General features: G+C 51.8%; 1 protein-coding gene across 1 annotated transcript in view; it reads left to right on the top strand.

Annotated features, from left to right (window-relative positions):
• Positions 1-267: 267 nt before the first annotated feature.
• LOC116949560 (uncharacterized) overlaps positions 268-17,224 on the top strand; it is a 51,906-nt gene continuing 34,949 nt past the window's right edge. Inside the window, exon 1 of the mRNA XM_032966987.2 lies at positions 268-779. Coding sequence (XP_032822878.2) covers positions 566-779 — 214 coding nt within the window. The 5' untranslated portion in view covers positions 268-565. The remainder of the gene's footprint in view (positions 780-17,224) is intronic.

Genomic DNA, 17,224 nt, shown 5'->3' with positions numbered 1-17,224 from the left:
GCCCAGGATATGCCAGCTACGGAATTAACAGTCATTAATTAATTGCCATTAATTGCCATTAATTAATCGCCATTAATTAATCGCCATTAATGTTTTAATAAACAACCCCAGGCGCCGGCCATCAGCTGTGAGAGGCGCGCATTCGGTCGTGTGCGTTTTGTTTGCGTCTTCATTCAGTCACCCGGCAGCGGCGTTCACCGCTCGCACGTCCATTCCTCTGGCGTTAACCTCACACCCTCGTGGTGGTGGTGGTGGTCTTGGTTGAGGAGGAGGAGGAGGAGGGGTCTTCGAGCCGCATGACGATGTCCAGTCGTCGAACCTGGTCTACTCCTCCACCGTCCGCTGCTGCTGCTGCTCGTTATTCTCTTACCGCCACTGCTGCTGCTGCTACTGCAGTTTCACCTCCTCCAGCTCTTCCTCGTCCACCACCACCACCACCACCTCCTCCTGCTGCTGCACCGGCCGCTGCCGGCACGGCCACGACTACTCCCACGACTGCCAGCTACTGCTGCATCGTCCCTGCTGCTGCATCGACGCCTTCGCCACGACCATCATCGCCGTCGCCATGGGCGTCTGCGAGAGAGGGGTCCAAACCTTGCTCACGACCGGCGGCGCGTTCGCTGCCTTCGGCCTCATGAGCATCGCCGTAGGCACAGACTTCTGGCTCTACTCGAGGGGCAACTGCCGCAGCAAGGGTGGCGGAGGGGAAAACGACACGAGTCGTAAGAACGAGGAGGTGCTCACCCACTCTGGACTGTGGCGGACCTGCTGCTTGGAAGGTGAGCGAATGTTGCCACTCGCTAACAAGCTCGCTCGCTCGCTCGCCCCAACAGTCTGTTAGGGGCTGTACGGGGGATCTTTGTCTTTGTGTCTCTTGTGCGTCGTGTAGCGGTCAGCGCCGCTGTGAGCCGTGCGAGGCCCCGAGTTCGATTCCCGCTCACGGGCAAACGCCGGTGACGATTATTTGAACCGGTCCTGGGCCTCCCCTAGGTCGACTCGGCCTCAAATGGGTACCTGGTGCGGTGTGTACAACCATCGCCACTGGGGAGACAAAGGCGGCCGGGCGTGGTGCTGGCCACGCATCCCGTCGTGTGCCGTGCCGGCCTTCAGAAGGTGCTCGCTAACAGCACTTGCCCCAACAGTCTGCTAAGGCTATACGGTGGGGGGGGGGGGGGGTCTTTGTCAATGGGGGAGCAGTGGTACAGTGGTGAGCGCGCTGCGCTTTAAGAAAGCTGTCCGGTGATCCCGAGTTCGATTCCTGCTCACGGCCACCAAAGCCCGTGCCGGTTATCTGACTGAACTGGTCCCTGAGTTATCCCCTGGGATGCCCAGGACCGCCTTTGTCTTCCCCCCCCCCCCCCCCCCCCGCCGCTGACGTTAACACCCCGCACCAGGTACTCGCTTGCATCTCGAGCTCACGATCTCAAGGCCACGTACACACAACCACGCACCAAGTGAGCAAATCAGCATTGGGGAGACAAAGGCGGCCGGGCGTGGTGCTGGCGGCTACACCGCAGTCTCTTGGCCTTGCCGTTAGCCATGTGTTCGCCTACCTGGTAGCTCTTTGGCTTTGTGTGTGGGAGGACGTGAGAGAGAGAGGCTGTTGTACACGCACTGCGTACCCTGGTTGTGGTGGTGGTTGTAGTGGTGGTGGTGGTTGTAGTGGTGGTGATGGACGTGGTGGTGACGATGGTCGTGATGATGGTGGTCGTGGTGGTGATAGGTGATGATGGTCGTGGTGGTGATTTGTGGTGGTGGTGGTCGTGATGGTCGTGATAGTGGTGGTGATGGTGATCGTGGTGGTGATGATGGTGGTCGTGGTGGTGATGATGGTCGTGATGTTCGTGGTGGTGGTGGTGGTGATGATGATCGTGGTGGTGATGATGGTGGTCGTGGTGGTGATAGTGGTCGTGGCGGCTCTCGCGGTAGTGGTGGTTCTAGCGGTGATGATGGTGGCCATGATGATGGTCGTGATGTTGTGGGTCAGCAACAGTAGCATGAGCAACAATCATTATCATCACCATAAGCAGCAGCAGCAGCAAGACCGCGATCGTGTGTGTGTAAAACAGAAGGTTTCATTTTCCTACACTTAAAATAATTTACTCATAATTAACGCTGCCTGCGTTAATAGAGCAGATTGAAATTTCCGTGTGCGCGTGCGTGTCTGTACACGTGTTCCACGCGTGTGTGTGTGTACACGTGTTCCACGCGTGTGTGTGTGTACACGTGTTCCACGCGTGTGTGTGTGTACACGCGTGTTCCGCGCGTGTGTGTGTGTACACGCGTGTTCCGCGCGTGTGTGTGTGTACACGCGTGTTCCGCGCGTGTGTGTGTGTACACGCGTGTTCCGCGTGTGTGTGTACACGTGTTCCACGCGTGTGTGTGTACACGTGTTCCACGCGTGTGTGTGTACACGTGTTCCACGTGTGTGTGTGTACACGTGTTCCACGCGTGTGTGTGTACACGTGTTCCACGTCTGTGTGTGTACGCGTGTTCCGCGTGTGTGTGTACGCGTGTTTCGCGCGCGCGTGTGTGTACACGCGTGTTCCGCGCGTGTGTGTACGTGTGTTCCGCGCGTGTTCCGCGTGTGTGTGTGTGTACACGCGTGTTCCGCGCGTGTGTGTGTGTGTACACGCGTGTTCCACGTGTGTGTGTGTGTGTACGCGTGTTCCACGTGTGTGTGTACGCGTGTTCCGCGCGCGTGTGTGTGTGTACACGTGTTCCACGTGTGTGTGTGTGTACACGCGTGTTCCACGTGACGCAGCCGGCGTTCATCCGGCTTCGCGAGCGTCACATGGAACGAGTTTAACAACCATCGGGCGCGTACAGCGCGGCACGAGTTTAAAAAAATGCCATTTGAATGCGGAGGCGCGGATTGGTAACGGAGGTGGCGGCGGTTGGGTCGGTGGTGGGGCCGCGAGGCCTGGAGTTGCCCGTTCACCCCACTCAGTGGTGTGTGTGTGTCCGTGTGTGTGTGTCCGTGTGTGTCCGTGTGTGTGTGTCCGTGTGTTTGTGTCCGTGTCCGTGTGTGTCCGTGTGGTGCTGGCCACCCACCCCCTCGTGTACCGTTACCGGCCTTCACAGGTGCTCGCTAACAGCACTTGCCCCTACAGTCTGTTAAGGCTATATGGGGGATCTTTGTGTGTCCGTGTGTGTCCGTGTGTGTGTGTCCGTGTGTGTGTGTGTGTTCGTGTGTGTGTGTTCGTGTGTGTGTGTCCGTGTGTTTGTCCGTGTGTGTGTGTGTCCGTGTGTGTGTGTCTGTGTGTGTGTCCGTGTGTGGGGAGCGGTAGTGCAGGGGTTAGCGCGTTGCGCTACGAACCTGGCGACCCGGGTTCGATTCCCGCTCACGGCCAACACCAGTGACGATTATCTGAACCGGTCCCGGGCCTCCCCTAGGTCGACTCAGCCTCAAATGAGTACCTGGTGCGATGTGTAAACATCGCCACTAGGGAGACAAAGGCGGTCGGGCGTGGTGCTGGCCACCCACCCCCTCGTGTACCGTTCCGGCCTTCATAGGTGCTCGCTAACAGCACTTGCCCCTACAGTGTGTTAAGGCTATATGGGGGATCTTTGTCTTTGAGTGTGTGTGTGTGTTCGTGCCCAGAATCAGAATCGGAATATCGGTGTCTGCTGTCGGAATCCGATGAGCTATGAACGTCCATAGTATAGAGTGGGGTTAGATCGTGGTAAATAAAATATGAATGTTGTGTCGTTAAACCCGCCACCACCCGACACAGCCAAAGCCAATTGGTGAGATTTGTCACGTAAAACGGGAGGGATTTCTCCACAAATCTGTCCGTCGCCTGATGAAGCTGGTTGTTATTACTGACGAAACGTCGTACTTGGCTCTCCAACACACCGGTTAGTGCTGTACTAGTATACTACACTATACACTACACTACTATACACTACACTATACACTACACTATACATTACACTACTACACTATACACTACTATACTACACACTACACTACCATACACTACACTATACTACTATACACTACACTATACACTACACTATACACGACACTACAATACACTATACTACTACACTACTATACACTACTATACACGACACTACTATACACTATACACTACACTATACACTACACTATACACTAGTGCTGTACTTGTGACGAATTGGCCACGTTCTGGTTACGTGACAAACCTCACTAATCGGCTGTGTCCGTGTGTGTGTCTGTGCTGGGTGGTGGCGGGTTTAACGACACAACATTTATATACTTACGCGATCTAACCCCCCCCCCGCCCCCGGTTCAGAAGGTGACAATAAGAAACGATGCACAGCCCACACTGATTGCCAGCCTTCACTTGCCCCAACTGGTCTGTCAAGGCTACACAGGGTGGAGGATCTTTTGTCTTTGTCGCGTCAAGTGCATAGCCGCGTGCTGCGCGCTGCGTGCGGAAGCAGCAGCAGTGGAAGCAGCAGCAGTGGAAGCAGCAGCAGTGGAAGCAACAGCAGCAGGAAGCAGCATCAGTGGAGGCAGCAGCAGGAAGCAGCAGTGGAAGCAGCAGCAGCAGGAAGCAGCAGCAGTGGAGGCAGCAGCAGTGGAAGCAGCAGCAGCAGGAAGCAGCAGAAGTGGAGGCAGCAGCGGTGGAGGCAGCAGCAGTGGAGGCAGCAGCAGTGGAGGCAGCAGCAGTGGAGGCAGCAGCAGGAAGCAGCATCAGCGGCAGGAAGCAGCAGCAGTGAAAGCAGCAGCAGTGGAGGCAGCAGTGGAAGCAGCATCAGGAAGTAACAGCGGCAGGAAGCAGCAGCAGTGTAAGCAACAGCAGTAGTGGAAGCAGCAGCAGCAGGAAGCAGCAGCAGCAGGAAGCAGCAGCAGGAAGCAGCAGCAGGAAGCAGCAGCAGCAGGAAGCAGCAGCAGCAGGAAGCAGCAGCAGGAAGCAGCAGCAGCAGGAAGCAGCAGCAGCAGGAAGCAGCAGGAAGCAGCAGCAGGAAGCAGCAGCAGCAGGAAGCAGCAGCAGCAGGAAGCAGCAGCAGCAGGAAGCAGCAGCAGCAGGAAGCAGCAGCAGCAGGAAGCAGCAGCAGGAAGCAGCAGCAGCAGGAAGCAGCAGCAGCAGGAAGCAGCAGCAGCAGGAAGCAGCAGCAGCAGGTAGCAGCAGCAGAAGGAAGCAGCAGCAGCAGGAAGCAGCAGCAGCAGGAAGCAGCAGCAGCAGGAAGCAGCAGCAGCAGGAAGCAACAGCAGCAGGAAGCAGCAGCAGCAGCAGGAAGCAGCAGCAGCAGGAAGCAGCAGCAGCAGGAAGCAGCAGCAGCAGGAAGCAGCAGCAGCAGCAGGAAGCAGCAGCAGCAGGAAGCAGCAGCAGCAGGAAGCAGCAGCAGCAGGAAGCAGCAGCAGCAGGAAGCAGCAGCAGCAGCAGGAAGCAGCAGCAGCAGGAAGCAGCAGCAGCAGCAGGAAGCAGCAGCAGCAGCAGGAAGCAGCAGCAGGAAGCAGCAGCAGCAGGAAGCAGCAGCAGCAGTAAGCAGCAGCAGCAGGAAGCAGCAGCAGTGGAGGCAGCAGCAGGAAGCAGCATCAGCATCAGCGGCAGGAAGCAGCAGCAGTGAAAGCAGCAGCAGTGGAGGCAGCATCAGGAAGCAGCAGCAGCAGCAGGAAGCAGCAGCAGCAGCAGGAAGCAGCAGCAGCAGCAGGAAGCAGCAGCAGCAGGAAGCAGCAGCAGCAGGAAGCAGCAGGAAGCAGCAGCAGTGGAGGCAGCAGCAGGAAGCAGCATCAGCATCAGCGGCAGGAAGCAGCAGCAGTGAAAGCAGCAGCAGTGGAGGCAGCATCAGGAAGTAACAGCAGCAGCAGGAAGCAGCAGCAGGAAGCAGCAGCAGGAAGCAGCAGCAGGAAGCAGCAGCAGCAGGAAGCAGCAGCAGCAGGAAGCAGCAGCAGCAGCAGGAAGCAGCAGCAGCAGGAAGCAGCAGCAGCAGGAAGCAGCAGCAGCAGGAAGCAGCAGCAGGAAGCAGCAGCAGCAGGAAGCAGCAGCAGCGTCATCCGTGTGGAGGAAGATCATGTGGGGGAATCGCGGTGCCCCTCTGAAGCATTCGTGTGGATGGAGTGTGTGAATGGAGTGTGTGGATGGAGTGTGTGGATGGAGTGTGTGGATGGAGTGTGTGGATGGAGTGTGTGGATGGAGTGTGTGGAGAGTGTGTGGATGGAGTGTGTGGATGGAGTGTGTGGATGGAGTGTGTGGATGGAGTGTGTGGATGGAGTGTGTGGATGGAGTGTGTGGATGGAGTGTGTGGATGGAGTGTGTGGATGGTGTGTGTGGATGGAGTGTGTGGAGAGTGTGTGGATGGAGTGTGTGGATGGAGTGTGTGGATGGAGTGTGTGGATGGAGTGTGTGGATGGAGTGTGTGGATGGAGTGTGTGGAGAGTGTGTGGAGAGTGTGTGGAGAGTGTGTGGATGGAGTGTGTGGATGGAGTGTGTGGATGGAGTGTGTGGATGGAGTGTGTGGATGGAGTGTGTGGAGAGTGTGTGGATGGAGTGTGTGGATGGAGTGTGTGGATAGAGTGTGTGGATGGAGTGTGTGGATGGAGTGTGTGGGGAGTGTGTGGGGAGTGTGTGGATGGAGTGTGTGGATGGAGTGTGTGGATGGAGTGTGTGGATGGAGTGTGTGGATGGAGTGTGTGGATGGAGTGTGTGGATGGAGTGTGTGGATGGAGTGTGTGGGGAGTGTGTGGATGGAGTGTGTGGATGGAGTGTGTGGATGGAGTGTGTGGATGGAGTGTGTGGAGAGTGTGTGGATGGAGTGTGTGGATGGAGTGTGTGTAGAGTGTGTGGATGGAGTGTGTGGATGGAGTGTGTGGATGGAGTGTGTGGATGGAGTGTGTGGATGGAGTGTGTGGGGAGTGTGTGGATGGAGTGTGTGGATGGAGTGTGTGGATGGAGTGTGTGGATGGAGTGTGTGGATGGAGTGTGTGGATGGAGTGTGTGGATGGAGTGTGGGGAGTGTGTGGATGGAGTGTGTGGATGGAGTGTGTGGATGGAGTGTGTGGATGGAGTGTGTGGAGAGTGTGTGGATGGAGTGTGTGGAGAGTGTGTGGATGGAGTGTGTGGAGAGTGTGTGGAGAGTGTGTGGATGGAGTGTGTGGATGGAGTGTGTGGATGGAGTGTGTGGATGGAGTGTGTGGATGGAGTGTGTGGATGGAGTGTGTGGATGGAGTGTGTGGATGGAGTGTGTGGATGGAGTGTGTGGATGAAGTGTGTGGGGAGTGTGTGGATGGAGTGTGTGGATAGAGTGTGTGGATGGAGTGTGTGGGGAGTGTGTGGATGGAGTGTGTGGAGAGTGTGTGGAGAGTGTGTGGGGAGTGTGTGGATGGAGTGTGTGGATGGAGTGTGTGGATGGAGTGTGTGGATGGAGTGTGTGGAGAGTGTGTGGATGGAGTGTGTGGATGGAGTGTGTGGATGGAGTGTGTGGATGGAGTGTGTGGATGGAGTGTGTGGATGGAGTGTGTGGATGGAGTGTGTGGATGGAGTGTGTGGATGGAGTGTGTGGATGGAGTGTGTGGATGGAGTGTGTGGATGGCGTGTGTGGATGGAGTGTGTGGATGGAGTGTGTGGGGAGTGTGTGGATGGAGTGTGTGGGGAGTGTGTGGATGGCGTGTGTGGATGGAGTGTGTGGATGGCGTGTGTGGATGGAGTTTGTGGATGGAGTGTGTGGGGAGTGTGTGGATGGAGTATGTGGATGGAGTGTGTGGATGGAGTGTGTGGATGGAGTGTGTGGATGGAGTGTGTGGGATGGAGTGTGTGGGATGGAGTGTGTGGGATGGAAGTGTGTGGGGAGTGTGTGGGGAGTGTGTGGATGGAGTGTGTGGATGGAGTGTGTGGATGGAGTGTGTGGATGGAGTGTGTGGGATGGAAGTGTGTGGATGGAGTGTGTGGATGGAGTGTGTGGATGGAGTGTGTGGGATGGAAGTGTGTTGGGAGTGTGGGGGGGGGAGTGTGGGGGGGGGAGTTTGGGGGGGAGGTCGGGAGGGGGGGTGAGTGTGGGGGGCAGTGTGGGGGGGGATGTGGGGGGAGGTGGGGAGGGTGGGGGGGAGTGTGGGGGGGGCAGTGTGGGGGGCAGTGGGGGGGGGGGGGAGTAAGCTTCCGCTCGTCCAGGCGGCCGAGTGAATCTGTCACGCGGCGGTCAGGGCCTCGTCTCTCGCGTGGGTGGCCAGTGGCATGTTGAGTCGACCATCTAAATAATACAACATCATCATCAGCAGCATCATCATCAGCAGCATCATCAGCAGCAGCAGCAGTACCATCATCAGCAGCAGCATCATCAGCAGCAGCAGTACCATCATCATCAGCAGCAGCATCAGCAGCAGCAGTACCATCATCATCAGCAGCAGCATCATCATCAGCAGCAGCAGTACCATCATCATCAGCAGCAGCATCAGCAGCAGCAGCAGTACCATCACCATCAGCAGCAGCATCATCATCATCAGCAGCAGCAGTACCATCATCATCATCAGCAGCAGCAGTACCATCATCATCAGCAGCAGCATCATCAGCAGCAGCAGTAGCGGCGGAAGCAGCAGAAGGAGCAGCAGCAGCAGCGGCGGCTGAAACAGCAGAAGCATCAGCAGCATCATCAGCAGCAGCAGTGGAAGCATCAGCAGCATCATCAGCAGCATCATCAGCAGCAAAAGCAGCAACAGCAAAAGCAGCAGCATCGGTGAAAGCGTCATCAGCAGCATCAGCAGCCAGCAGCAGCAGAGTCAGCACAGCATGATCACCAATGTCAGCAGCAGCATAGCAGATAACACTCATCATTATCAGCAGCAGCACTACCATCCAAATCAGCATCATCATCATCGTCGTCGTCGTAGCAATTCATCATCAGCAGTATTCGAGGCAGGCAGGGGGTGGCATCACCAACACAACCAGCAGCAGAAGCAGCATCGTCCACATCAGCAGCATCATCACCATCGTAGCGATTCATCATGGCCATCATCAGCAGCAGCAGCAACGCCTCAATCATCATCAGCAGCAGCAACAGCAGCACCCACCATCATTACCATAAGCATCAGCAGCTGCAACCTGCAGCAATCATCAGAAGCAGCAGCAACACCTCAATCATCATCAGCACCAGCAACGCCTCAATCATCAGCACCAGCAACGCCACAATCATCATCATCATCAGCACCAGCAACGCCTCAGTCATCATCATCAGCACCAGCAACGCCTCAGTCATCATTATCATCATCATCATCAGCACCGCCTCAATCATCATCATCAGCACCAGCAACGCCACAATCATTATCATCATCAGCACCAGCAACGCCTCAATCATCATCAGCAGCAGCAGCACCAGCAACGCCTCAGTCATCATCATCAGCAGCACCAGCACCGCCTCAATCATCATCATCATCAGCACCAGCAACGCCACAATCATCATCATCATCATCATCGTTATCAGCACCAGCAAGGCCTCAGTCATCATCAGCACCAGCAACGCCTCAGTCTTCATCATCATCAGCACCAGCAACGAACACAATCATCATCATCAGCACCAGCAACGCCTCAGTCATCATAATCACCATCAGCACCAGCAACGCCTCAGTCTTCATCATCAGCACCAGCAACGCCACAATCATCATCATCAGCACCAGCAACGCCACAATCATCATCATCATCATCAGCACCAGCAACGCCTCAGTCTTCATCAGCACCAGCAACGCCACAATCATCATCATCATCAGCACCAGCAACGCCTCAATTATCATCATCAGCACCAGCAACGCCTCAATCATCATCATCAGCAGCACCAGCAACGCCTCAATCATCATCATCAGCACCAGCAACGCCCCAATCATCATCATCAGCACCAGCAACGCCTCAATCATCAGCACCCACCACCACTATAATCATCAGCAGCTGCAACCTGCAGCAATCATCATCAGCAGCAGCCTCCTGAATGTCAATGAGCACCATCAAGACGTGAAGCGCCGCATTCGACTGCCTCGCACATCGATCGAGGAGGCTCCTTGAGTGATAGATCGAGAGAGAGAAGTGATCTTTCATTTGTGTCCTTAACCAACAGCCGCCCGTTATACAACAGCCGCCCGTTATACAACAGTTCTCAAACGACAGGCGCCCTTAACCTGTGCTGCTGTGTTCTCGATTCATCATGCTCACGTGACCACCACCATAACCACCACTTTATCCACCACCATCGCCACGCTACCACTACCAACAACACTACTAACCACGAATAACAAGCTATCACCACTAATACCATAATCACACTACCATCACTAACAACACAATCACCACCACCACAATCACTACCATCACTCACAGCACAATCACCACCACAATCACCACCACCACAATCACTACCATCACTCACAACACAATCACCACCACCACAATCACTCCCATCACTCACAACACAATCACCACCACAATCACTACCATAACTAACAACACAATCACCACCACCACAATCACTACCATCACTCACAACACAATCACCACCACCACAATCACTACCATCACTAACAACACAATCGCCACCACCACCACCACAATCATGACCACTACTAACAACACAATCACCACCACCACAATCACTACCATCACTCACAACACAATCACCACCACCACAATCACTACCATCACTAACAACATAATCGCCACCACCACCACCACAATCATGACCACTACTAACAACACAATCACCAACACCACCGACAATAGCACCGCGCCTCCACTACCACCACCAATTATTGTGACACTGGGAACCATGACATCATCCTGCAGTTATTGTGATTGTAGTCTTCCGTTCATCATGGTGACAATTACGAGTCACCACCTCCAGCTATTATCACCACAATTATCATTTTGATCATCATCATTATCATGATTCCTCGTGATTATTGTAATGTATGCTTTGACCATGGCCACAGACACCTGTGATTTGATTTATCTTCATCATCACCATCTTCACCATCATCATCTTCACCATCACCATCATCACCATCATCATCTTCACCATCATCATCTTCACCATCACCATCATCACCATCATCACCATCATCATCTTCACCATCATCATCTTCACCATCCCCATCATCATCTTCACCATCACCATCATCATCTTCACCATCACCATCATCATCTTCACCTTCACCATCATCTTCATCTTCACCATCATCATCACCATCTTCACCATCTTCACCATCCTCACCATCATCATCATCTTCACCATCATCATCATCTTCACCATCATTATCTTCACCATCATCATCTTCACCATCATCTTCAACATCACCATCAGCATCGTATTTACCTGCTCCGGCAATCATCATAAGCAGCAGCAATCATCAGCAGTAGGCGCCGTGGTGGTGAGATGTTAACTCCCTCGCCTGCTATACAGGAGGTCATGGGTTCGATCCCGACCCTGACGCCTGCTGTACATTTGTAGTTTGCGTGTCTCTCTTCCCGTGGTCACGTGGATTTGTCTCCGGATCCTACGGTTTTTTTTCCCCTCCACATTTAGAAATATGTTGGCCCGGTCTCTTCTGACATATAACTACGTAGCTCAGTGAGCCTTACCTGGTGAAATAAAAAATATAGTTTTTCATAGGTGCTAACAGCACTCGCCCCATCAACCTGTTAAAGGCTTTATCGGAGGGAGGGGAGGGGGGGAAGATCTTTGTCTTTGTGTTTGAGAACCCGGTTATTACCACCGGACCGTCTACGGCCTGGATTCGAACCTAGGTAGGCAGGGCTCAGATCCGAGGCGGTCAAAGTCTCCGACGCGGCCACAATGCACACGTAAGCAATGAAAGTGATTATCCTTGTCTGATGTAGGTGCAGAGAAAACTAGCTGCGATTTCACATTCATGGCGGTCAAGCCCAGATAATATGAGCGGCGTGAGGAGTAGCGGAGCACAGTGGTTGCGTTCTCATCGCTGTGATGTCTCCTTCTGTCGTACTTTGTGGATCGGGTAGGTGGCATTGCGTCGCTACACGTTGTACGCTCTGTTCTGCGTGGCCACATTGTGTACGTCCGGTATACGTGCCTGCTGCTTGTCACGGTGTGTGCAGTGGATGCGATTTCGGGTGCAGCATGAGCTTCGTGCAAGATCCAAACTTCAGGGGACATTTCTACATTTGAGTCTTTAACATTTAAGCAAATGTTAAATAAATACAAGAAATGACAGGTAGGTAAGCTCGCTCGGACAAATTACTTTTTTTTTCCTTAAACCGTTCATATTAAAAACATAAAAAAATATCATTAGTTGCAGAAACATCAAACGATGATTTATGGTAATTATTGCTCCAGTGATGACTGCTGGGGGCTTGAACCGGTACGCGTCACGGACAGATGCGACGATGGATAACCGGTCGAGACTAACCATGAAACTTATAAACTATATATTTTTTTAAAATTGTATTTTACCAGGTAAAGCCCACTGAGCTATGTAGCTCTTCGTCGGAAGCGGAACTCGCCACAGACGGCCAAATGATTCTGCAGCGCACGACGTCAAATTCTACACGTGCAGGGGAAAATCTTGACTTGAGGCATTCGTGACTGCAGGAATTCATGGTCTTGCGTTGCGATCGAAACGTCGTCGTAGTTTTTTTTGCTATTTTCTTTGATCCTTTCTACGTGACTCTGATTCTGTCGGTAAAGTCACGTAGAAAGAGAGAAAATTTTTAATAATATGATACGACGTTTCGATTGCAACACAAGCAGTCGTCATCAGGTAGAATTGATTTTGAGAGGGAGACAAAACACAGACACCGAGACACACAGACAGACACACAAGCAGAGAGACAACACAGAGAGACACACACAACATAGACACACAGAGAGACAACACAGAGACACACAGAGAGAGACACACAACATAGACACACAAAGAGAGAAACACACAACACAGAGACACACAGAGAGAGACAACACAGAAACACAGAGAGAGAGACAACATAGACAGAGAGAGACAACACAGAGACACACAGAGAGAGACACACAACATAGACACACAGAGAGAGAAACACACAACACAGAGACACACAGAGAGAGACACACAACATAGACACACAACACAGACACACACAGAGAGAGACACAACATAGACACACAGAGAGAGGCACACAACATAGACACACAGAGAGAGACACACAACACAGACACACAGAGGAGAGACACACAACAAAGACACACAGAGAGAGACACACAACATAGACACAGAGAGAGACACACAACACAGAGATACACAGAGAAAGACACACAACATAGACACACAGAGAGTAACACAAAACATAGACACACAGAGAGAGACACACAGCATAGACACACAGAGAGACACACAACACAGACACACAGAGAGGGACACACAACATACACACACAGAGAGAGACACAACACAGACACAGAGAGAGAGAGACACAACATACACACACAGAGAGGGAAACACAACATTGACACACAGAGAGAGACACACAACACAGACACACAGAGAGAGACACACACAACATAGACACACAACACAGCCACAGAGAGAGAGACACAACATAGACACACAGAGAGAGACACACAACATAGACACACAGAGAGAGACACACAACACAGACACACAGAGGAGAGACACACATCACAGACACACAGAGAGAGACACACAACATAGACACAGAGAGAGACACACAACACAGAGATACACAGAGAAATACACACAACATAGACACACAGAGAGAGAGGCACAAAACATAGACACACAGAGAGAGACACACAGCATAGACACACAGAGACACACACAACATAGACACACAGAGAGAGACACACAACACATAGACACAGAGAGAGAGACACACAACACAGAGACACACACAGAGATACACACAACATAGACACACAGAGAGAGATACACAACACAGAGACACACAGAGAGAGACACACAACATAGACACACAGAGAGAGATACACAACACAGAGACACACAGAGAGAGACACACAACAGAGACACAGAGAGAGACACACAACATAGAGACAGAGAGAGACACACAACACAGAGACACACAGAGAGAGAGACACAACACAGACACACAGAGAGACACACACAACATAGAGACACAGAGAGAGAGACACACAACATAGACAAACGACACAGACACACAGAGAGAGACACACAACACAGACACAGAGAGAGAGAGAGAACATAGACACACAGAGAGAGAAACACAACACAGAGACACATAGAGAGAGACACACAACACAGACACACAGAGAGAGACAACAGAGAGACACACAGAGAGACACACAACATAGACACACAGAGAGAGAGACACAACAGAGACACACAGAGAGAGAAATACAACATTGACACAGAGAGATACACAACACAGACACAGAGAGAGAGACACAACATAGACACACAGAGAGAGACACACAACATAGAGACACAGAGAGAGAGAGACGCACAACACAGAGACACACAGAGAGAGACACGCAACATAGACACACAGAGAGAAACACACAACACAGACACACACAGAGAGACACACAACAGAGACACAGAGAGAGAGAGACACAACATAGACACAGAGAGAGAGACACACAACACAGAGATACACAGAGAGAGATACACAACATAGACACACAGAGAGAGACACACAACATAGACACAGAGAGAGAGACACACAACACACACACAGATAGAGACACACAACACAGACACACAGAGAGAGACACACAACATAGACACACAGAGAGACACACAACATAGACACAAAGAGAGAGAAACACAACATAGACACACACAGAGAGACATACAACATAGACACACAGAGAAAGACACAACACAGAGACACACAGAGAAAGACACACAGAGAGAGACACACAGAGAGAGACACACAGCACAGACATACAGAGAGAGACACACAGACACACAGAGAGAGACACACAACACAGACACACAGAGAGAGAAACACAACATAGACACACAGAGAGAGACACACAACATAGACACACATAGAGAGACACACAACATAGACACACACAGAGAGAGACACACAACATAGACACACAGAGAGAGACACACAACACAGAGACACAGAGAGAGAAACACACAACACACAGACACACAGAGAGAGACACACAACACAGAGACACACAACACAGAGACACAGAGAGAGACACACAACACAGACACACAGAGAGAGAGACACAACACAGAGACACACAGAGAGAAACACACACCACAGACACACAGAGAGAGACACACAACACAGACACACAGAGAGAGACACACAACATAGACACAGAGAGAGACACACAACACAGAGATACAGAGAGAGAGACACACAACATAGACACACAGAGAGAGACACAAAATATAGAGAGAGACACACAGAGAGAGACACACAACACAGACACACAGAGAGACACACAACATAGACACACAACACAGACACAGAGAGAGAGACACAACATAGACACACAGAGAGAGACACACAGCACAGAGACACATATAGAGAGACACACAACACAGACACACAGAGAGAGACAACAGAGAGACGCACAGAGAGACACACAACATAGACACACACAGAGAGAGACACACAACATAGACACACAGAGAGAGACACACAACACAGATACACAGAGAGAGACACACAACACAGAGAGAGACACACAACATAGACACACAACATAGACACACAGAGAGAGACACACACAGCATAGACACACAGAGAGAGACACAACACAGACACACAGAGAGAGACACACAACATAGACACACAACACAGACACAGACAGAGAGAGACACAGCATAGACACACAGAGAGAGACACACAACATAGACACACAGAGCGAGACACAACAGAGACACACAGAGAGAGACACACAACATAAACACAGAGAGACACACAACACAGAGACACAGAGAGAGAAACACAACACAGAGACACACAGAGAGAGACACACAACATAGACACACAGAGAGAGACACACAGCATAGACACACAGAGAGAGACACACAACACAGACACACAGAGAGAGACACACAACACAGACACACACACAGAGAGACACCCAACACAGAGACACACACAGAGAGAGACACACAACAGAGACAACACAGAGACACACAGAGAGAGACACACAACCTAGACACACAGAGAGAGACACACAGAGAGAGACACACAACACAGACACACAGAGAGAGAAACACAACATAGACACACAGAGAGAGACACACAACATAGATACACATAGAGAGACACACAACATAGACACACACAGAGAGAGACACACAACATAGACACACAGAGAGAGACACACAACACAGAGACACAGAGAGAGACACACAACACAGACACACAGAGAGAGACACACAACACAGACACACAGAGAGAGACACACAACATAGACACACAGAGAGAGATACACAACACAGATACACAGAGAGAGACACACAACACAGACACACAAAGAGACACACAACACAGACACACAGAGAGAAACACACAACACAGAGACACACAGAGAGAGATACACAACATAGACACACAGAGAGATTCACACAACACAGACACACAGAGAGAGACACAGAGAGAGAGAGACACAGAGAGAGACACACAACATAGACAACACAGAGACACACAGAGAGAGACACACAACATTGACAACACAGAGACACACAGAGAGAGACACACAACATAGACACACAGAGAGAGACACACAACATAGACAGAGAGGGACAACACAGAGACACACACACACATAGACACACACAGAGAGACACACAACATAGAGACACACAGAGAGAGACACACAACATAGACACACAGAGAGAGACACAACACAGACACACACAGAGAGACACACAACATAGACATACACACAGAGGGACACACAACATAGACACTACGTGACTTTACCGACAGACCCCCCAAGAAAAAACGTGATGGGGCAAACCGGAGGACCCGTAGAAAAATCCACACCACCACGGAGAGAGCATGCGTCCGGGTAGGGATCTAACCCACGACCTCCTGTGAACCAGGCGACGGAGTTAACATCTCCTAGCCACCATGGTGATGATGATGAGAAAGAGACACGCAAACTCCACATATACAGCAGCAGGCGTCCGGGTCGGGATCGAACCCACTAACCTCCTGTATACCAGGCGAGGTAGTTAACATCTCCTAGCCACCATGGTGATGATGATGAGAAAGAGAGACATGCAAACTACAAATATACAGCAGCAGGCGTTGTCAGGGTCGGG

This window comes from Petromyzon marinus, chromosome 37 (assembly GCF_048934315.1).
Source record: "Petromyzon marinus isolate PM22_M1 ecotype Great Lakes invasive population chromosome 37, UKy_Petmar_22M1.pri1.0, whole genome shotgun sequence".
Classification (NCBI taxonomy): Eukaryota; Metazoa; Chordata; class Hyperoartia; order Petromyzontiformes; family Petromyzontidae; genus Petromyzon; species Petromyzon marinus.
Note: the sequence above shows the minus strand (reverse complement) of the source record. Positions and strands in the feature narration are given on the sequence as shown.